At 42.6% G+C, this 23,989-nt stretch overlaps 1 protein-coding gene across 1 annotated transcript in view; it reads right to left on the bottom strand.

The window, feature by feature from the left end:
- The window catches only part of LTBP1 (latent transforming growth factor beta binding protein 1), a 366,037-nt gene that overhangs the window by 209,076 nt on the left and 132,972 nt on the right, over positions 1–23,989 (bottom strand). Inside the window, exon 9 of the mRNA XM_061626114.1 lies at positions 23,453–23,730. Within this exon, the coding sequence (XP_061482098.1) occupies positions 23,453–23,730 (278 nt within the window). The remainder of the gene's footprint in view (positions 1–23,452; positions 23,731–23,989) is intronic.

Below are 23,989 nucleotides of genomic sequence, written 5' to 3'. Positions count from 1 at the left end.
CTTGGTGATATTTGTCATTTCTTTTGTACTGTGAATTGATGATTGTCTATACTTTTCATGGCCTATGAGTAGCTTCGGTTGGGGGACTCAGAGGAGATCACAAATGCTCTAATTTTAGTTTTTCTAGCTTTTAACATCTCTGTTCTATTACACTGCAACTTTTGATAGCTAAGTGGGGGGTGAAACTGACACACTCAAAATGGCAACTAATAAAGTGAAGGCAGGAAAACTGTCAAAGACCCCTGCCGAACTCTCTCTGGCAGATTTAGCTGCTCAAATGCAACAACTGCAAATTAACCTTAAGGAGAGTTGCCAAGTTGCAGAAATCACTACAACTGCTGATGAAGCCTTTGAGCTGGCTTTGAGAATAAGATCAGAACAGACAAGTTAACAGATCAAGTGTTAGATCTCCAAATTAAACTGGACGATCAGCAGGATTGAAATCGCAGACAGAATCTGTGCATATGTGAGGTCCCGGAAGGGACTGAAAAAGGAGATATGATTGCTTTTAGTGTTGAATTACTTAAGCAACTGCACCTCACAGAACCGATAGCAGAAGCTGATATTGAAAGGGCTCACTGTGCTCTGCATCATAAATCAAAGGATGGTGGTCCCCTAGGGACATTGTTATTTGCTTTGAGTGATTTTGCAAGCGAGAATTAATCTATGCTGCACTGTGAAAACTTAAACGGATCTCCTATGAAAATGCTGAATTACAGGTTTTTCAAGATGTCTGCCCTGATACCCTGCTGTGCCACAAGGGTTTCAGACCATTCACTGAGATTATGAAAAAGCTACCATCCCCTACTGCTGGGGTTACCCTTTCAAGTGTATGGTTCATCAGGGAGACCATTTTTATACAGCTTCAATGATACGTCAAGCATCTGTTTTGTTACACAATATTGGGCTTGCCTACCATCTGAATCCCCAAATACACTTTCCCCTTCAGCTGAATGGTCTAGCCGAAAGAAGCGGGGTGCTTCTAAATCTACACCTCCTAGCCATTCTACAGATCAAACTGCTGGCTCCTTTTCCGAAACCGACTGAATTTTCTATCAGACAACCTCCATTCTTTTTATATGTTTGCTATTCTGAGGAATGTTGCTGCTTAACTTTGGACTCTTTCTGTGCCAATGTTGGCAGAGTTGACCCATGGGCAATCTTGGGATGTATTCCCAGATTGTGAGGCTGCAAAGTCTCCCCCATGATATGGGTTGACCAGTTGTTCTAATTGTTTAGGTCTTGTGTTCTTAAACGTTTTTTGTCACTCCATGCCCTCGCAAAGTCACATTATTCTTCCCATTCTCACCAATACAACCTCCAGCTGTAACAAACTTAGGAAAAGTCTGGACTAAAACTGTTTCCCCTTAACGTGAATGGATTGGGGACTAGAATCAGAACTTTATTACGGAAGGCAGATCCTGATATTGCCTTTTTGCAAGAAATTCATCCAAAAGATTAATAAACGTAAAGGTTGATGGATGGGCGATTATTACACAGCTTGTGGATCATCCAAATCCAGAGGAGTTGTCTTAATTATAGCTTCTAGATGTCCTTTCCATGTGGCAGAATTGCTTTTGGATCCCAAAGGACTCTACTTATTTCTTCACGGTTCTTAAAGAAAACTCAAAAATAACTCTGGCATCTATCTATTGTCCGAACACTCAACAACTCTCATTCCTGCTTGACACCTTAACTCGTCTTGAAACATTTGCAGAAGGTGATATTATTGTTGGAGGCAATTTTAATGATGTTCTGCACTACTGTAAAGATAGGACTGGAGCAAATCGCCCCGCTCCCTGTCCTAACTCAGATTTCTCCCATGTAATAGATAAATTAGCTTCAATAGACATTTGGCGGAAACATAACTCAACAGAACACAATTACTCTTTTTACTCAAAAAGGCATAAGGTTTATTCATGCATAGATATGTTCCTGATCCCCAAAACACTGTTCCCTGCTGTTGTTCATGCACACATTGGTCCAATTTTAATCTCTGATCACACCCTTCTCTCATTGGTGGTAGATTTGAGGCAAAATAGCTCCTGCACTGCCGCCTGGAGACTCAATACATTCCTCCTACACCAAAAAGATTTGGTTAGCAAACTTAAGAAGTCGCTCTCGTATTTTGTATTGTCTCGTATTTTAAGCTCAACATCTCCCCCAATCTCACCCAGGCAACAGTGTGGGATGTTATGAAATCAGTAATGATAGGTTTGTGTATTAAAGAAGCTTCCATACAAAAAAAAAACAGCAGGAAGCTGCTAGAACAGCTCTAATTGCAGCAATCTCTGGCCTTGAAACAGTACATAAAAACAAGGGTGGCTCTAAGATATACCGCAAGCTAACAGCAAAATGTACAGAGCTGCAGGCTTATGACATAGACACTATTCATAAGTCTCTCTCTCCTTTACACAAAATAGTGATACTTTGAATTCAGAAACAAGAACTCTAATCTCTTAGCCAATGCAGTGCGCAAACGGAGACTGAGAGAGGCCCTTCCGATGAGTCTGTACCATACAGATTAGTGTAAAAATCAGCAAATGCAGAACTAATATCAATCGTGGTACATTTTTTTCCTTCGCGAGAGAGCACACTAGAAAGAACATTCCTCTTCCTCTTCCAAACTCTCCCCATTTATCTCCCTGAGACACTCCTATAGAAATGACAACAAATGCTTGACTCTTTCTGCAACAGCGGTAAACGTTCATGCTTAAGTAAAGCAGTTCTGTATTGCTCAAGTAATAAGGGAGTTTTTGGCATGCCAAATCTGCAACTATATTACAAAGCATCACAGATTAAACAACTAGCTCAAATGATTCGTTTTGATCTAAGTATATCTTGGATTTCAATGGAAATTATTTCAGAAGTGAAATGCCCATTAACACAATCATTTCCTTTGTTACTACTGTCTAAATGTGCTCTTTCCTCAATCACACACCCTTTCTTGAACGCCACCTTGAAAATCTGGACTTAATGGGTCCGCAAACTAGCACCTTGGCCGTCCAATTCCTAGATCACCCCAGATTTTGTCACATTGACAAATATAGGCAATTTGAAGGCTGGGAGCAGAGGAAATTGCAAACGATGCGAGATCTGTTTGATCAAGGACGCCCTATACAAATTTCTCAGAAAAACATCTCTCTAGGTTAAGAGTCAACTGGTTTAGAATCTTACAAGTATCCTCCTTTATAAACACAATTTACAAAGCAGAAGGTTTGCCATGTTCTTTGACATCCTATGAAGCCCTGTGTAAACAGGGAACTTCTAGCCAAAAAGGCACTATCTCTACAATTTATAGCTTCATATTAGAGTTTAAATATGGAAAAGAAAATTCAGCACATAAAGCTTGGGCTAAAGATCTGGGGAGGGAAATCACAGACGAGTAACGGAGTGATATTTGGGTAGGCCCACACTCAAGAGCCACCTTAGCCCTCATCAAAGAAAATGCTTTGAAAGTTATACATCAGTGGCACCTCACTCTGGTCAAACTGAACTATATCAACTTCTCCCTCTCCCATCTGTGCTGGAGGGAATGCCCAATCCGTGGCTCTTTTCTACATTTATGGTGGGACTGTAATAAAGTAAGGCAATTCTGGAGTGATGTTTTTCAAATTGCTAGTAAAGTTCTTAAAACTACAATTATTCCAGATCCAGCCTTGACACTTCTTTTCCTTAAAGGGGTTCCATTGTTCCTAAATCTTAGATGTCTCTCCTATCCAGATTCCTGCTTGCAGTGAGGCTTGAAATAGCCAAAAATTGGAAGGGGGCAGAACATTTATCAATAAAAAAAATTGGTTTACCAGACTCTGGTAACTTGCACTAGATGAAAAATTAACTCAAGAGCGAAAAAAAGCTTGGTGGGAGACATCATCCAATACATTTACTCCAATATGGTATCCCTTTTTATGTTATGCTATCAAAGATGGGGCAGAAGTGAGACTACCCTCATCATTAACTTCCTTTTCATGGGATGTGTACCCTGCTTTTTAATTCTATTATTCTGCTTTCTGGTATTCTATTTTATATATAAAGCTTCTGTTGCTGAATGTACTCTTCTATTTTATATAGAGTGACATATTTATTGTACTTTGATTCTTGTTTTACTTGCTTGTTGTTACATTTACTAGAAATCTCAATAAAACACTATTCACAAAAAAGAGAACATGCAAATGTGGGGGGAAAAAGACTTCAAAAATGAAAATGCTGTACATCTCCATAAAAAGGAAGTACCGCCCAAAACAGTTTCCTTTCCTCTTGCCCATCCTTACTCTAACCCCCACCCAAGTTTCTCTTTCTCTCATGAGTCAATACCAAATGTACTGACAAACTCACAAACTGATTAAATAGAAATGTGTTCTCAATTTTTGTGCCCTTGCTTTTGAATCCCAATTTCCCATTGGCCTTACATACTTCTTTCTCATCAACACACACTGAAACTTTGAACAGTGGTTCACAAAAGTTTTTCCCCCAAGGACTACTTGAAAATTGCTGAGGATCTTGGTGGACCACTTAGTAATTTTTCTGCCTATTGTAGCAACTGTAATGAGTTGTGCTAGATGCAGCATGGTTTTTATTTGCATTTTTACAGACATGCTGAGAATCACCTGAATGAAGCTAATTGACCACTGATGGTCTGCAGACCACAGTTTGAGAACCCCTGACCTAGAACATTTGATTTAATATTTGTATGCTGCTTTTCCAACAACAAAGATGAGCTTAAAGTGACTCACAACAATAGTAAAGTATTAACAAATACAGTAGGGCCCCGTTTTTTGGCATTCCACTAATACGGCAGTTTTCAGTTAGAGTAAGGCCCCACTCATACGGCTCTTGTTCCACTTTTATGGCATTTTTTGGGCGTCAGGCACCATTTTATTGACGGAGTTCCGCTTTTAGGTGGCTTTCGCTTTTAGGCGGGGGTCTGGAATGTAACCCGCCATATGAGTGGGGCCCTACTGTAAACACAAAACTGTTATCAATACCATAGTATCAAGAAACACAATAACTTATTAGTAAGCAGAACCAGTTCAATAAAAAAAATTGATGCAGTTCAATACAAATTGGGCAAAGGAAAGAAATTTGTTCAGTTTGCATTTTAATGTGAATCCACCTAATTCAAACTTACGAAACCAATATGAAAACTAAAACAGTTATCCTATAAATTTTGTGATGCAATTCCCCAACCAAAAAACGCATCTGAAAAAATGCATATTACAGAAAAATTCACACAAAAATGTTTATAATGGTGAAAATGTAAAATGCATTATATTAGAGGAAATAGCATACAAAATGTGTACACTAGGTAAAACGCACACAAAAATGCAAACACAATTTTCATGCATACTTTTAAAAAATTAAAAAATCACAAATATGTCAAAAAGGGAAGAACTGAAGGTTGGAAAAATGAGAAACTAAGAGAAACCCAAATTGTCAAACTCATCCATCCCTGATATAAACCCATAATAGAGCAAAAATAATGTTTAAGCACAAGGCCAGTGCCAATCGACACAATCCTTCTGTAAAAATACCTCTATTTTTCTATGGGGGTGCAATCAGTCATGTGATTATCTACCTGGAATCTGAAATTGCAAATCCAGGAGCAATTTTACCACATCTATGTGTTTCAACTGGGCCTTAGATGTTTCTGTACAAGATGTTTAACACAAGTCAATAGTGATTTGAGATAAAAGTTGACATGTGTCCACCCTGCCAGTTCCATGCTACAATACACATACACCCTTAATCATATTGATAATGTATGTTCAGTTCAGTTCCAACTTTTTGTTTCATTCAGAAACCATAAGTTATTAATGAGCATAAAAATTTAGAGTAAAGTATCAATAGTTACAGAGAAAAGAACATTCACCACACAGAATAACAGGTGCTCTCTTATTCATTCAACATTAATCAATACAAAGCATCCCTTCGTATCAGAAAACATCAGGTACCAGATTATACCCAAGTAAATAGGAATTAGCACAATCCAACTGCAGGTTGTTCTATGCTAATGTGAAAACAGCCATTTTCTGTATAATTTGGCAAGCATCCGTTGCCAGCAAAAAGTCTAATTTTTGTAAGGTAGGTCAATTCTCATTTCCTTTCAATGGAGCAGGAAACAATGATCACAATCATGGAGCATTTCAACAAATAGCAAGGTAAAATATCCATGTCACCAGTGCTACAAATGGAAGATATGATTAGGCTACAATCCTAGACCTACTTATCCAAGATTAAGCTCCACTGAATTTATTGGGACATAATTCTAATTACAGGATTGTGCTGCATGCTACAATATTTGCTATCTAACACTGCACAAAACACTAAGAGTAGAAGTCTATGTCCCTACAGCATTAAAAGTACCAAACTGGAGAACTGCCATTTTCCACAGGAGTCCTGCCATCAAGCGGGTATCATAGCTCCACCTATTGTCCGAAGGCAAGAATGTTCTGAAGTCAAGACTAGGGGCATCAGGCCCCTCCCACTCTCCAGTTCATTCTTGCCTTCGTCCGTGCAAGTTGGAGTATAAGATAGCGTAGCTTCTAGATAAGTTTTGTGTATCTGTGTGACAGAGTGTGGAGATTTGTGTGTGTATTTCCTTCCCTCTGTCTTTTACTTTAGAGTGTGCGGGACTGATTGTTCTTTTTCTGTCTTTGTTCTTTATTTTCCTGGGGATTTTCTTTGGGGGGCTGTTCTTCACCCTTGTTCCCTCAGTCCCTGGCTGAACGGCAGCTTACTGGGAGACCACGGCTGCGGTTCTCCCTTCCTCAGGCGGCGGACGCAGCTTTAATCCAGGAGCTTGCGGCTGCAGCTTCCTGCTCTGCGCCACCGTTTTTTTGTGCCTTTATAACCTTACCACCTACCTTCGCGGCAGCTCCCTTAGTTTTTCCTCATCAGGAGCCTGTGGCTGCGGCTCCTTTTGTCTTTCCAGTGGCCCTTAATTTAGTTGGGCTGCTTTGCCTCCCCCCCCGGCTCATTCCGCGGCGTTTTAAATCTCGCCGCGACTGCCTTCAGGAGCCTGCGACTGTGGCTCCTTCTCCTTTCGCAGCTTTACTTTGCTGTTGGCTCCCCCCCCCACTAGCTGCGACTGTGTCCCTGTGGCTGTAGGGATCTCTCAGACTGTTCTGCCTCCTCGGCAGTGATTTCCCTGGCTGGCCCTTAAAGCCGCGATTGCGTTCCTCAGCCCTGCAGCTGTAGAGAGCATTTTGAGGCCGCTCTGCTTCGGCAGCGTTTACGGTCGGCCCTGTTTGAGCTCACTGGTGTTCTTCAGTGACCACCATTGCTTCTTCCTCGTCCCAACGCTTTTCTGATTGGCTAATTTTTCCCGCTCTTTTAGCGGGCGCCATTTTGTTCGTTCCCCTTTTCCCGCCCTTTCTGTTTAGCCCTTACGATAGTAAAGGATTCTGTTCAAGGCCTTTTAGTCTGTTACTGTGTGTGTGCTGCAGGGTAGAACAACCTATAATCCTGCACAGGTTCCTCAACTCAAACTGGTGACTGAGGCTGATTACTGAGGCTATTTGGAACAGTACATTCTGCCCCGTCCGTGGCGGTGTACTAAGGCTGTTTGGAACAGTATATTTTCCCCCATCCATGGGCGTATACTAAAACCTTTGAGTTGGTACATTCTGCCCCATCCGTGGCTGTGTACTGAGGCTGTTTGGAACTATACATTCTGCCCCATCCGTGGGCATGTGCTAAAGCCTTTGGGTCTGTACATTCTGCCCCATCCATGGCCATGTACTGAACCCCTCTTTGAAAATATATGATGGCAGAACAGCCAGTGGCAGCTCAGGCGACCAAGTCTAAACCATCTTGTAAAACCTCTCTGATTCATAAGTCAGCCAAACACAAGCACGCCAAAGCGGTTGCTAAAACTAAGCATTTATCCAGCCACAGCACAACCAAGAGGGCACGCTACGTCTCTGTTCCGGTATCCGAGGATGCGGGCCAGGAACAGTTAACGACTCTTTTTCATTCTCCGACCACATCCTCTGAGGAGGACTTTGCAGGGTTTCCTGACCAGCCAACAGCCAGTGGACCTCCCCCCATTTTACCACCTAGGCCTCGTTCATCCTCTCAACCTCCTGAGCTGTCCATAACTTTGCCTCTACAAGCACAACCATCTCCCACACTGGGGCTGCAGCTGTCTCAGGAGTTCATATCACAACTACAAGACATGCTATCATTCCTTTCTCAAGCGCAGTCACAGCCACGGGTCACTGCCCTTCCTCAGCAGAGTGTTCGTGTACAATCCGACGCTATGGGCCATTATGTAGACAATGAGGCAAATGCTCTCCAAATCCTCTTGATATTACCAGGGGCAGGTTTGTTGATGAGGTTCCTGGTGTGGAGGATACCTTGTATTCTCTGCAGGCCGAAGGTGACGAGTGGAGTGATCAGTCGGAACAAGAGGAGGATGCATCCTATCGCCTGTTTGATGCAGCTGATTATCACCCCCTGGCTCCCAGAGTCTTGAACACCCTGGATCTCCAAGCTCCACAACCTGCTGCTGCCACTCCCACTATTAAGGGGGCCAAGGTCCTGAAATCCCCCAAATCAGTGGAACACTACCTCCCTGTGCCAGATCCTATCGCTAAACTGGCCGAGGACGAATGGTCTCATCCGTTACAAACACGCCGCTTTACTGCCCTTGCTGACAAGCTTTACACCTTGGCTCCAGAATTTACGAATCGGCTGGCTGTCCCAGGCATAGACAAGCCAATTTCCAGTCTAGTTTCTTGATCCCTCCTGCCCAGGGAAGGGGACTCACATTTGAAGGGCGCCACTGAGTGCAGACTAGACTTTGCCTTACGTAAAAATCACGAGGCTACCGCCTTTACTATGCAGGCTTCTGCATCAGCTTCCATTTTTTCCAGAGCAGCATTGATGTGGTTGGATGACCTTTTAGATGATGCTAATCCTGATCCTGTCTTTTTGAGGTCACTGGTGAAATTGCACAAGACGGCGGCGTTTGTAGCTGATGCCACCTTGGACGCGACTCAGCTGGGAGCAAGAGCCATGGCAGCTCAGGTAGTTGCTCGGCGAACCGTCTGGCTCTGTCACTGGGAGGCAGACTCTACAGCCAGGGTCAATTTATCAAGGGCTCCCTTTGCGGGTTCATTACTCTTCGGCAAGGAAGCCCTAAAGGCAGTGCTAGTGGATCCCAAGGATGCTCAGAAGCCTGTCTTGGCCACTGTTAGGAACGTTGATCGCAGGCCTTTCAGACATTTCACCCCTTATCGCACATCCCAGCCCTTTCGAGGAGCGCGGCCCGGGGGACGAGGCCGCGATTTCCAAACCAATGATTTCTCTTCCTCCAGGGGATTCTAGAACCGGCAACGTTACCCAGGCAGGGGTCAGTACCAGGGATGCAGAGGTGCCTCAACATCCTCATATCGTGGAGGGTCTCGCCAGCGCAGACAGTACTGACACGATACCGGTTGGGGGCAGACTACTGCTGTTTGCAAACCATAGGCTGCGTCTGACACAGGTCGCTTGGATCAGAGATCTTTTTTGTCATGGCTATGCACTAGAGTTTTGGGCAACCCCTCCAGACAGATTTCATCCCTCTCCTTGTCCCAAGGCTCCGTCCAGGCACTGCATCATGCAGAAGGCCATACATCACCTCCTGGACACAGCGGTAATAGAGCCAGTCCCTACTATAGAGAGGTCGGAAGGGGTGTACTCCCTCCTATTTGCTGTGCCCAAATGAGATCTGTCATGGAGGGCGGTGTTGGACCTCAAGTTCATCAACCGTTTCGTCAAGTATCGCAGGTTCAAAATGGAATCTCTCTGCTCCATCACAGAAAGCCTTCAGGAAAGAGACTTCCTGGCTTCTATCGACCTAAAGGAAGCGTACCTCCATGTGCCTATTTGCATAGCCCACAGAAAGTTCCTTTGGTTTGCCTTCGGCCCCCAGCATTTCTAATATCAAGCAATGCCATTCGGTCTTTCGTCCGCCCCGAGGGTCTTCACCAAGGTGCTACTCATCCTGGTGGCTTACCTCCGCCTACAAGGGGTGTATATCTACCCCTACTTGGACGATCTTTTAATAAGGGCAAATTCCAGGGAGGGGGCTCATCTCCATATGGACCTCATGCTCCATGTCTTGTGGACCCATGGATGGCTAGTAAATTTCAACAAAAGTCATCTCCAACCAACCCAACGTCTTCAACATCTAGGGGCAATGTTAGACACCCTACAGGCGATGGTGTTTTTTTCCCCAGACCGCATAACAGCCATCAGAAACATAGCAAGAATTTTGATGCATCGCCCAACCACGGATGTGATGCTTCTCGGAAAGGCTCTAGGAATGTTGGTGTCCACCATCCATATTTTGCCATGGGCTCGAGCTCATACTTGCCAACTTCAGTGGGCCTTATTACTGTTTCAGCAGGACATTGCCAGGTCCCACCATCGAACAATCCCCTTGACTCAGGCACTGCATCTTTCCTTCCGCTGGTGGACGATGGTCCAAAATCTCAGCCAGGGCACTCCATTCAGAGAACCCCACAGGACTGTTGTCACCACAGATGCCAGTCTCATCGGCTGGGGAGCCCACTGCAACTCCCAGTTCGTTCAAGGGGTTTGGTCCGATCCCGAACAGACTCAGAGCATCAATTGGCTGGAACTAAAAGCTGTCCACTTAGCTCTGCTTCATTTTCAGTCTCTGCTCCCCTTGGACCATGTTCTCATTCGAACGGACAACACACATGCGAAATCTCATTTAAACAGGCAAGGGGGAACCAGGTCCCGCTCTCTACAGAACCTTGCCGACCTAATATTCGACTGGGCAGAAAAACGTCTAAAATCCCTGAAAGCAGAGCATCTCAGAGGAATTTGGAATGTGACAGCCGACGGGCTCAGCAGATAACAGGTCCTTCCGGGAGAATGGAAACTTCATCCGACCATATTCCATCTTCTACAACGTCGGTTCGGAGTTTTCTCAGTGGATCTGTTTGCCTCCAGTCTCAGTTACCAGTTACCCAGGTACTTCGCACGATACCTGGACACAACAGCGGAAGCGGTAGATGCCCTGTCGCTATTGTACGCCTTCCCTCCAATACCATTTCTAGCCAGAACCTTGAAGAAAGCGCGCCGCGAGAGGGCCAAGCTGGTTCTGATAGCCCCATATTGGCCCCGTCGACCGTGGTTCTCGGACCTCCTTGCCATGTCAGTGATGGACCCGTGGACGCTCCCAATCAGGCCAGACCTACTATCTCAGGGTCCAATATGGCACCAGGACCCCAATTGGCTCAGCCTAACAGTGTGGCTTTTGAACGGGGACATCTGAGGTCTGTAGGTGTATCTGACGCTGTTATTGACATTATCTTGGCCTCTCAACGACCATCTACCACTCGCATATATCAGAATACTTGGGTGGCATTCTCCACGTGGTGTCAGTCCCAGAATTTCTATCCTACTCAGGCCACAATACAACAAATGTTGCAATTCCTTCATAGGTTCTGATAGCCCCATATTGACCCCGTCGACCGTGGTTCTCGGACCTCCTTGCCATGTCAGTGATGGACCCGTGGACGCTCCCAATCAGGCCAGACCTACTATCTCAGGGTCCAATATGGCACCAGGACCCCAATTGGCTCAGCCTAACAGTGTGGCTTTTGAACGGGGACATCTGAGGTCTGTAGGTGTATCTGACGCTGTTATTGACATTATCTTGGCCTCTCAACGACCATCTACCACTCGCATATATCAGAATACTTGGGTGGCATTCTCCACGTGGTGTCAGTCCCAGAATTTCTATCCTACTCAGGCCACAATACAACAAATGTTGCAATTCCTTCATAGGGGCCTGATGATGGGGCTTAGACCCAACACTTTACATCGACATGCATCCACTCTGTCGTCCATTCTCTCAGTTTCCTCCACTGGGGCTCGTCTTGCCTCGCACCCTCTCATCAAACGTTTTCTGAGGGGAGCCGCTCTAACGTTCACCAGCTGTATCCCACCGTTGTCCTTCGTGGAGTTTGTCGAAGGTCCTGCAGGCTCTACAACGCTCTCCATTCGAACCCCTTACGACTGTGCCATTACGTCTATTGTCGTTCAAGGTCCTGTTTTTGATCGCGATCACCTCTGCGAGACGAGTTTCGGAATTGGGCGCATTGTCTTCTGCCCGCCATCTCTGTGTTTTTCACAAGGACTGAAGACAGCTCCTTCCTTCTGTCCCAAGGTCAATTCAGTTTTTCATTGCAACCAGGACTTTGTTCTTCCTTCCTTTTGTCCGAATCCCACCCATCCTCTGGAGAAGGCTTGGCATTCGTTGGATGTTCGGAGGGCTCTCAAGACCTACTTGTCTCGGACCCAGGATATGAGATGGACTGAGTCCTTGTTTGTATCCTTTCATCCACGTTCTATGGGGCAAAAGGTGGCTAATTCCACCTTGTCCTGCTGGTTGCGCGCATGTATTGCCTTAGCTTATGAGTCCCTTAATCTTCCTGTTCCCTCTAAGATAACTGCTCATTCCACTAGATCAGCAGCCACTATGGCTGCTTTTGCTACCAACGCTCCTCTTGCTGATATTTGCAGAGCGGCTGTTTGGTCTACCCCCCATTCGTTTATAAGACGTTACAAAATAGATCATTATGCCTCTGCCGATGCATCTTTTGGCAGGCAGGTGTTGCAACAGGTTCTCAATGATGATTAGGATGTGAGTGGTCCCTCCCTGATATGGGCTGCTTTGGTACATCCCGCTTGATGGCAGGACTCCTGTGGAAAATGGACCATTGGTCTCACCTGAAGGGTGATTTTCACAGGAGGCCTGCCATCACGACCCTCCCAGTTGGAGGATACCTAGATATTTTTCTCCTTTTTTTATACATTTCTGTTACGCTATTATGTTTAGGTTTGCTAGTGAAGTCAAGACTTCTAATACTGTTATATTGCAATGTTAGAGTCGTATTATTATGAAATTGCTATTATGTTATGTCCTTGCTGGTAGGCCTGTTGGCCTTTTTTCATGCACTTTTAGATATCTCTCTCTGGACTCGCTGCGAATGAACTGGAGAATGGGAGGGGCCTGATGCCCCTAGTCTTGACTTCAGAACATTCTTGCCTTCGGACGATAGGTGGAGCTATGATACCCGCTTGACGGCAGGCCTCCTGTGAAAATCACCCTTCAGGTGTGACCAATGGTCCATTTTTCCAGCTTCTGGATGTTTGGGTGGAAATCTTGCAAATCTATCAAGTGTCTCCAGAATAAGTGGAGGGATGGTCAAAATGATTGCCATAATTATTCCTTTCCTTTGCCCCACCAACCAATTGTGTCTTGTGGAACTGCCCAGTTTGTCCCAGAGCATTCTACAAAGATAGGGGAGGGGGAGGAGGAGAAGCATTAAAAGCTTTAGGACTATATAGTTGCAAAATTCTCATTTTAAAAATGGGGCTACTAGATCAGGTAGGCAAAGAAATCTAGAAGCTACAGATGGGTTTTCCTATGAATAGCTCAGTTGCCCAAGAGCAACCTAGGGATGGGATCTATTGGCCCGTTCTGGCTCAAAAGCGTTCTGTCAATCAAACAGGCTTGTATCGATTTGAGTTCATTCTTTGTCCGTTCTGCAAACCACTGTTGTTACAGACCTGCTTTTTTCCCCTCGGAAAAAATACTATTAATATTGACTTTTAAACAAAATGTTGTTATTTTGAAAAGAAATATACTAAGCCTGCCCATACACTGTGTGCTCTGTCCAACCTCTTCTCCACACATATTTTACACCAGACAGGAGAAATAATTTTAACAGCACTGTGCCAGTGTGGTCTCCTACTAGGCCTCATTGTTCAGCAACCTTTCTTCCCATATGGAATTTGAGGAAAAACTGACAGAGCAGACATTGCCTCAGAGCAGAGCGATCAAAGTCAAATAGGATGAAGGGTTAAACACTCGCTGATACAAGTGCAGTTTGGCTTGTGGCACGTAGTGACTCTGAGCTAAAGCACCAACACATGTTCCTCCTGTACAGAAGTGTTTTCCCCAACATATGCAGATGAGAACATAAGGTAATGTAAGTGTTTGATCAAGTCATGAGGCTTTATGTTTTACACTTCTCTCTTGAAGTGCTTGTGATTTTAATATATCAAGAATGTTGATAATTCCTGAAGACACTATCTAGTACTGTGGAAAGTATGTGTATATTTTGTCAGCAAGAAGAGGGTAGAATAAGAGGGAAATCAAGAAAATGGGCAAAAAGCCACTATAGTTCATGGTCCTAGATTTAGAAAATTAAAGTTTGCTGTTCGTTTTAAAAGACTAATGACAGACTAAAGATTGTAAACAGCTAGAAATGTAATGGTTTCATAACATCTGCTGAATTATCAAGCAGGCCGTTAAGGAGAGTAATTATGTAAATTTATATTTCTTTGCTTTCTGGAATTTAAATTGTCCAAACTTTTTAAAAGTAAGAAGAATGTTGCTGGATCAGACCAAAGGTCTATCCCGTACAGCATCCTGCGCTCAGAGGGGCCCACCAGATGCCTATGGGAAGCCCACAAGCAGGACGTGAACACAACAGTTCCATCCTACTGTTGTTCCCAGCAACTGGCATTCAGAGGCACACTGCCTGGGACACTAGAGTTAGTGCACAGTCATCATGACCAGTAGCACTTGCTAGTCTCATCCATCATGAAGTTGTCAGCTTTATGTTTTAACTCTACACTTAACAGTTATTGGAGATTATGTGCCCATCAGATTCCTCCTTCAATTGTCATCTAGCAGAAACAATTCCACCAGGCTATATCATAGGGAGATATTACCTTGTAGGGCCTCTCCATCAATTCAGCTAAGAGACTAATAATATTTCACTCCTTCTCTCTTTAACTCTTCAAATTCCAGCTGATACCCCCTCCAATCCAGTCCCTTTTGCTTTTGTGTTATGTCTTACATTGTAAGCCTGAAGGCAGGGGCTGCCTTATTATTTATTTATTTATTTATTATTTATTGCATTTATATACCGACCCATAGCCGAAGCTCTCTGGGCGGTTTACAGTAATTATTGATCATGGTAACCTGCTCTGGGAACCTTGCTTAGGCCGAAGAGTAGGATAAAATGTTTTAATTAAATAAATAAATACTGGATAGAGAAGGGAAAGAAAAAATTGTGTTGGAGAATGGAATACAAGGCATATTCCATCAAAATATTAAGACAATATCATGGCTACTAGAACTGGAAATATGCCAATTAGATTGCCCAAATTGGAGTTAAGATTATTCCAAAATATAGATGCAGACAGACATAGTACCTATACATTCAGACACAAGATTATATATTTACATAGTATAATTTAAGAATGTAATAAAAACAGCACTTTTGTAATTCTGGATAGATGTTACAAGATAAACCAGGTCCTGTAACAGATAATATGCCCTGCCAAAAAGAGACCAGATACACGTGCATTGCATTATCAGTCTTGTTTGCAGACAGCAAAATCACCTTGATCCTAAAGTAATTAATAAAAGATTTTTGAGCACTGAATCTAACTTCAGAAATGCACCATGCAAGAATACATAAACAATGACAACTGCTGAGTGAAGTAGTATTTTGGAGACTACCCAGACGCAAACATTTGAACTGATTACTTTAAATAAAAAAGAAGAGTGGGAAAGTTTGACAACCCATATATGGTCCCACCAGTTGTATAAGAGCAAATATGAAATGTGTCAAGAAAATACATTCATCTGTTTGGCTTGAGACATTATTCCAATCGTAGTAAGCAGGGCTGGTTCTAAAGGGTGGCCAGGTGGGGCACTGGCCCGACGGCCCTGGAGCTACAGGGGCCCCCTCAGCCACCCCTCCGCTCCCCTTCCGCGATCCATGGCCCCCCACACCCCTCCACCTACCTGTCTGCTGTCTTTTACCATTGCCCTTAACAAAGATGGTGGCTGTGGTTTCCCTAGGGTACTGAAGCCCCTGCCGCCATCTTAGTTGATGGCAGAAATGCGTGCGTGTAGCATGCACGCGTGCCATCAACAAAGATGGCGGCGGAGGCGTCATCCCCGTGAGCGCCGGGGCCCAGGGCAAGCTGATGCCCCAGGGCCCCGGCATTCCTGGAGCCGGCTCTGGTAGTAAGATGTTAATGTTAGACTGGTCTCAAAGTAATACAAATCATATTTGGGATTTCTCTCATTGCACGCAAAACCAAAATATTGTAGAAAATTACATCAAAAGTTCTGGGTCAAAAATTTATGTTTAGAGTATTTAAGCTAAATCCCCTAAGTACTGTTCAAGCAATTAATTGGGAACAAAAGTTCAGGGCCAGGGTGGTTATGGGAAGATTCCAGAACTAACCCCCATATCCACTTCTTACAGTTTTTAGATTATCTTTCTTTGGTAATTAAGTTCCCCTTAATTCTATGAAGTTAGGGCATTTTTTCCAGCTCAACGTAATCCTTTGTGAGATTCAGCTACCAAAATTACACATAATATTCCCAGTGTGGTTACACCATAGATTTGTATAAAAGCATTTATTTTATTGGCAGTTATATTTTTTATTTCTTCCCTATGATTTCCATGATTAACGTTAGCCTTTTTCACAGCAGTTGCATATCGGATCATTGTTTAAATGTGAATCATTTTACACTTGCTTACATTGAACCCTATATGCTCATTCAGCCAGTTTGGAGAAAGTCTTCTGGAGTCTTCACAATCCAACCTGAATAATTTGGTGTCATCAGCAAAAACACCATTCACAACTGATTCATATTACATTGAGGGCATATGTAAAGGCAGTATAAAGAAACGTTATACAGTTTATTCTTAGATACTTGACTGAAAGCATTAAAGGCCTTTTATAAACGAAGAACATACATGAGTCCTAGGGAGGCAGGAGGAATGTTTTCAACATATTTATACACAGAATTTGGTGGTTCTGACTTGATCAAGATTTGCTTGCATTGAACTGCTTCTTGTTTTGAATGCCTACTTAGGTCCAAGCTGCTTGTGCACTGTTGCTGTTTTTTTTTATTAAAAAAAGTCCTACTAATGATATTCAAAATTATATGCAAAATATACATATGTTATGCATACAATATGTATAAAAGAGTCAACTTCCATTCTGTACTCTATTTCTGCAGCATAATTTCATATCGGCAAGGGGAATTCTGTCCTGTGGGCCAATCTTTGCCCATCAGGTGTTCCAATTTGGCCCATGAGGTCATTTTTCCCAAGCCATGCCCTCTTACCCATCAGCTGACATCACAAGTGATGCCAACTGATGGACAGGACAGAGGGGTTAAATGCTGTGCTGGCTGTGCATGCCTGTTTCCAGCTGAGAACAGGAGCTCACAGCCAAAACAGCAGGATATAGCCTCCTGCTTATCAGCTGATGAGCGGGGGGTTAAATCCTGCTCAGTTTGGCTGCACACTGGCAGGGAATAGGGGTGCCCAGTCAAAGCAGCAAGATTTAACCCCTGCTCATCAGCTGGAGCAGCGGTTAAATCCTGATTCAAGAAGGGATTTACACAGAAACTGGTACTAAAACAGGGAAAAAAACCTGATCACTGCAAGGTGCTTTGAAGTTCTAACTTCAGGACTTCAAAGCATCTTGCATCTGATACCATTGTGACATCCAGTGACTGACAGGTGGATAGCACCACCCTCCTATCAAATTTGGCCTGTGAGGCTGATCCTGATAAGAATCTGGTCCATGGAGCCAAAAAAGGTTCCTCACCCCTTTTTAGTTTTAATAGATATGCATTTTTATAGTGATATGCATTGTTGTATATGTTTATCTGCTGGTTACTTTAGGAAACCTGAATATGCACACAATATGCGTGCAGTAGCATGTATAAAAATGCATATAATAGGCAAGAATTGTTCATACTTTTAGCAGAACTGGTGTGAGGGAGGGAAAACCTACTTTCTCATTAAGATTAAGGAGTGAGATAGGAACTAGAAGAAATCTGTGCAGGTAAATTCAACATCAAGGTTTTCAGAATATTTCATCCCTAACTTATTAAAATGTGGAACTGCTCACTCCTAACTCATCATTTATGAGCATGTAAAAAAGTACTAGTACAAATACAAGATATTTGGGGGGCCCAGTGTTTACATCCCTCCATTGCGAGAAATGTCCATTTATTCCTACTCTATAATTCCTGTTTCTTAATCAGCTGCTGATCCATAAAAAGGGCCAGTCTTCTTATCCCATGACTGTTAAGTCTAATCAAGAATCTTTAGTGAGGAACTTTTTCTTTTTGAAATCCAAGGAAACATAGTGTAGTATAGTGTGTGTTTTTGTGAACATGGATGTCCCTTGCTGCCTACATCAAGCCCTCATCATTCTTTTAACCCAAATGGTAAGAATCCCCTTTATGGATGTCTCATTAGTGTCTGATTACAACTCTAGACTTTTCCAAGGCTTTGTTGTCACAGTACTCACTAGTACAGAGTACTGGCACCTCATTTTTGCTGCCATAAGAGCCATTCTGTGCTGGCACCTATAGCCCTTTTATCAATATATGAGTACCAGCATCTCAAAAAAGCACTGGACCTAGCTATATACATCAACATGCCATTAAAAATGTCTTCACACATGTGGAAGCTCCTGCATGAAGAAATCACTGAGACCAACTGCATGTACCCCAATTGCACACACAGAGTTGCCTACATTATAATGAAGAGGACTACTAGGAGCCATGTGAATGAATTGGGGGAACCTTTGGAGTGTGGGAAACTTGTGTGGGAAATTACTTTTCTAAAGTAATCTCTTTTCATATGTTTTGGTATGAAGATGTTATTATATTTCACTAATCTTAGGATTTGCCTACAACAATCAGAATTTAGTTCAGTAACAACTGCACTAGAGAGATCTTAAAAAACGGGAAGAGCAAAATCAATCCCACAAAATGAATTTTGACATAGCAAGATGGCCAGTCTTGCTGCCAGTAACACTTGGTTTTTAGGCTTGCCAGCAGTATGCCAAAGAATTTTAAAACAACTTAAACTGTCCTTCTCGAATTAATGAATATAATATTCAAAGTAAGGTCTCTGCCCTCCCTGCTCACCCATCCCTCATCTTTATATTCTCTTTTTAGTTTTCCCTGTTGGAGCCTCTTTATTCTTTGCCATTTTTTTCCTTTGGGTACTTTCACAGAGCCAACATTGGCCTCAAGCCCAGGGCTTACTTTGTGCCAAATGTATTCCATAAACATGCATCAATATGGCAACTGGATAGTGAGATGATGGTAAAGTTCACACTGGGACTTTCCAGTAAATCTTATGCTATTTCCTCCATTTCCTACTTCTCTTCATTAAGCTCTTCTTTCTCCCCTTCCCCTTTTCTTGATGCATTTAGTCTTTGGACTAATAACCTCAGGTTCTAATATTCTAAGCTTTAATATGATATTAATATTCTGAGCTGTGCAATGAGATTTCAGTGTGAAAATAATAATCAATATATGGACTCAAGGGGTTCACAAGCTTTATAGTACCAAGATCCTCTAAACAAGGAATGGAGAACTTTTGGCCCTTCAGATGTTGTTGGGAGTCCAACTCCCATCACCCACAGCCAGTCTGGCCAATGGTCAGCGATAATGGGAGTTGTAGTCCAACAACATCTGGAAGGTCCCAGGTTCCTCATCCCTGCTCTAAGCCAAGAAATATACTCTTAAAGACTATTCAAGGTTAAATAGCACAATTCAAAAAATAGTTCAACTGTTGGTACTCACACTCTTCCCAGGTCTAGGAACAAGCAGAGTGAAAATATGTCTGCATGGGGGAATTTTAGAGATCATACATTTCATTCAGTATGTCCTATTCCTGCTACAAGCTTCATGGTTCCTTTGCTTAGCTCATCATGATCCCTTTCCTGTCCCCACAACAGGCAGGACTGCCAGACAGCTGGCAAAGTCCAAACGTGGTAAAGGAGTAAAGTCATATACTACACCATGCTACACTGTACCTTCTTTTGGGAACTGTGTCCTGCATTTTCTGCTTAGCACCAAGGTATCAAAGTCAAAACTGTGACAAGCAGGTTTGTTTGCTTATTGAATTTATATCCCACCCTTCCTCCCAGTAGGAGCCCAGGGCAGCAAATGTACCCTCAATTGCATGGCTCTGAGGTAAATATGCGAGGGGTGAGTCTATTTCTTGGCTAACAGAAGCTGCCTTTTAAAAGAGAAGGCCAAATCTACTTGAGCAGAAGCTCCATCTCCAAAGAGGCGCATGTCATATCAACATAAGTTCCTATAAGAACTGAACTTGTTTGAAGACTGAAAATGTTTAAACTAAATAGATGTTGGTGTTCTGTAAGCATACGTTTATTTTTAGTCAGTTACATGTTAGCATGGATGTATGGCATCTGTAAGCTCCTGAAGAGAAGGTCAGTGATGGTAAAGTGACACACAGAAGACCTATTTCTGAAGTTAAAGGTGCAGAAGAATGCAACACTATTGTCTCTGCTGGTATTTTCTTTTAAAAGACAAAGCAAGGAACAGAAGCATTTAACAGGCCTTGGGGCTGAGCAAAAACAGTAAGAAGAATAAAGATGACTGTGAAAATTAAGCTGCTGTGCTTGAGCGAAGTACTGTTAGAAACTTGCACAATCACTAGAGAAGTACCCACACCCTTTCCTGAGCCTGTTAACGCATACTCAAAATGAAATGCTTAATCAACAGAAGATTTCAGAGTAGCAAGCTCAAAATTCTCTTTGTAAGCACCACAATTTGTAAGCACCGGATACATACCAATTCACTTTAATAATGTGCCATGTAACAACCCTACTTGTAATCTGCATGTGTTCATTTTGCTTGTCTATTTCATTTATTTCCAATTTGTTCTCTCTTTCACATTTTAGAGATATTGATCAAAAGGAAAGCTTTCCCCCCTACAAAATGTATTTATTACAAAACTTTAAGCTAGAAATAAAACAGCACATGGTCACATCCACACCATACATTTAAAGCACATGGCTTCCTCAAAAGAATCCTTGGAACTGTAGTTAAGGGGTTGGGAATTGTAGCTCAGTGAGAAGTAAACTACAGTTCCCAAGATTGTTTGGGGGAAGCATGTGCTTTAAATGTATAGTGCTACAATCAGGAATTCCTACCCTGTGGACTATTCTAACTGATTTCAGTGAAAAAAAGTAGGTCCAGGATTGTGATTTCAAATTCTCTGAAGCAGTCACTCTAGAATTATGAATTCTGTCATGTGTATACTATCTAGCATATTTTGAGATATACCATAATGAAAATGTACAACATGAATCTACAGTTTAATTAGTTATTCTGTGTACTTGCACTATGTGTTTTTAGGTTTCATTATCTATTTTTCCATGAAATATTTAAATTTATGTTGCCATTAAATCAAAGCCTGATTTGGGAAAGTACCCTTGTTCAAAGAATATTGAAATGTATGTTATAAATACTTATGTGTGGAAAGTCCTTCTTTAAAAGTTAAGTAATGCAGAAGTGCTTTCCCTAAGTGGCAGCCCCCATAGCTTTAAAAAAGCTGATAAGTCTTGAAATAAGCTAATAACCCAATAGCACATTGAAAAACTTATAATGGAAGACAAGAGACTGAAAGAACTGGGCATGTTTAGCCTTGAAAAGAGAAGACTGAAGGGAGATATGATAGCACTCTTCAAGTGCTTGGAAGGTTGTCACACAGAGGAGGGCCAAGATCTCTTCTCGATCATCCCAGAAAGCAGGACACGGAATAATGGGCTCAAGTTACAGGAAGCCAGCTTTTCACTAAATATCAGGAAAAACATCCTGTTAGGGTGGTACAACAATGGAACCGATTACCTAGGGAGGTGATGGGCTCTTCAACACTGGAGGCATTCAGGACGTGGCTGGACAACCACCTATCAGGTATGCTTTAAGCTGGATTCCTGCATCGAGCAGGGAGTTGGACTCAATTGCCTTATAGGCCCCTTCCAACTCCACTATTCTATGATTCTATTAAGAAAGCACCCAAATGAAGACAATACCTGAATGAAGGAGACAATCAGCTTTGAAAACCAAAGTGTAAGAACAGAAGAACTACACAAGTTGTTTCCTCTAGAGATACTTCCCTATTAATACGCAAGGGGAAAGCAGTTTCAGGGTTTCCATTCATTCATACTTTTCAAAACAGCCTTTCTGGAAGGATGGATGGCACCAGATTTTGATTTATCTTTCCAAAGATGTATGTATGTAAAGCTGATGCTTTGTCAACTGAACTGATACCAGTGAGCTTCAGACCACAATTCAAGGTACTGATATTCTAAAGAGCTGTATTTGGTCTGCACCCATCAGACTTTGAAAGCTGTCCTCTACATGCATGTGAACTGCTATGCTTAATAAGACCCTCCAGGACAAGCCATGTTCCATTTGCCCAAGAAGTGAAGTCAGTAACACAAACAGCAGAGCTTTCTTAATAAGGAACTCGCTCCTGAAGGATGTCTGCTAGAGTTCAACCCTTCAGTATTTTAGGAAACTTATAGTTATATTTGTATTCAGAAAGAAGTTCTAAAACTGGGTTAGCTTACAATTGATTCCCTTACCAATGAACATAAGGACATAAGAACATAAGAAGAGCCTGCTGGATCAGGCCAGTGGCCCATCTAGTCCAGCATCCTGTTCTCACAGTGGCCAACCAGGTGCCTGGGGGAAGCCCGCAAGCAGGACCCGAGTGCAAGAACACTCTCCCCTCCTGAGGCTTCCGGCAACTGGTTTTCAGAAGCATGCTGCCTCTGACTAGGGTGGCAGAGCACAGCCATCATGGCTAGTAGCCATTGATAGCCCTGTCCTCCATGAATTTGTCTAATCTTCTTTTAAAGCCGTCCAAGCTGGTGGCCATTACTGCATCTTGTGGGAGCAAATTCCATAGTTTAACTATGCGCTGAGTAAAGAAGTACTTCCTTTTGTCTGTCCTGAATCTTCCAACATTCAACTTCTTTGAATGTCCACGAGTTCTAGTATTATGAGAGAGGGAGAAGAACTTTTCTCTATCCACTTTCTCAATGCCATGCATAATTTTATACACTTCTATCATGTCTCCTCTGACCCGCCTTTTCTCTAAACTAAAAAGCCCCAAATGCTGCAACCTTTCCTCGTAAGGGAGTCGCTCCATCCCCTTGATCATTCTGGTTGCCCTCCTCTGAACCTTTTCCAACTCTAGAATATCCTTTTTGAGATGAGGCGACCAGAACTGTACACAGTATTCCAAATGCGGCCGCACCATAGATTTATACAATGGCATTATGATATCGGCTGTTTTATTTTCAATACCTTTCCTAATTATCGCTAGCATGGAATTTGCCTTTTTCACAGCTGCCGCACACTGGGTCGACATTTTCATCGTGCTGTCCACTACAACCCCGAGGTCTCTCTCCTGGTCGGTCACCGCCAGTTCAGACCCCATGAGTGTATATGTGAAATTAAGATTTTTTGCTCCAATATGCATAATTTTACACTTGTTTATATTGAATTGCATTTGCCATTTTTCTGCCCATATCTTACCTGTGTCCCAATAGTCTCCTGAAAGCATCGCCCAAGCTGGGTTTTAGCAGAAATAGGGTATACGTGAGAAATAGGTTGCTGATGTGAGTAGGTGGAATGTACTTTCTGGGTCTTCTGAAATGGTAGACTTTGATAAGAAACCTGTGAATGTCCAGATTGGGATGGTTTTGCTTTCTGTCCTGCTGATGTGCTATCAATCCTTGAAACTTGATGAAACTGCACTGAAGCTTCAGGGGGATGTTTCACATGGATGTTCACAATGTTGGGAGGAAACTTTACTGGAAAAAGAAATAGAAGGGGGAGTAAACAAAATGTCCAAACAACAAAGGTGGTTGTCAAACTCAGCTAATACTATATATATATATATATGTTAATTTTCAAAGCAATTTTATTATGAGTTATATATTAAGAAAACACGAATACATAAATGTAGACAAATATAAAGAACTGTCAAAATTATAGTTCAGAATAAATTATTTTGTTCAAGAAGAAGGAGGTTACATGGAAATCTGCAAAGATATTTTCAAAAGGAAAAAA

Source organism: Rhineura floridana, chromosome 4, assembly GCF_030035675.1.
Source record: "Rhineura floridana isolate rRhiFlo1 chromosome 4, rRhiFlo1.hap2, whole genome shotgun sequence".
Classification (NCBI taxonomy): domain Eukaryota; kingdom Metazoa; phylum Chordata; class Lepidosauria; order Squamata; family Rhineuridae; genus Rhineura; species Rhineura floridana.
This window is presented reverse-complemented; position numbering and strand designations above follow the sequence as displayed.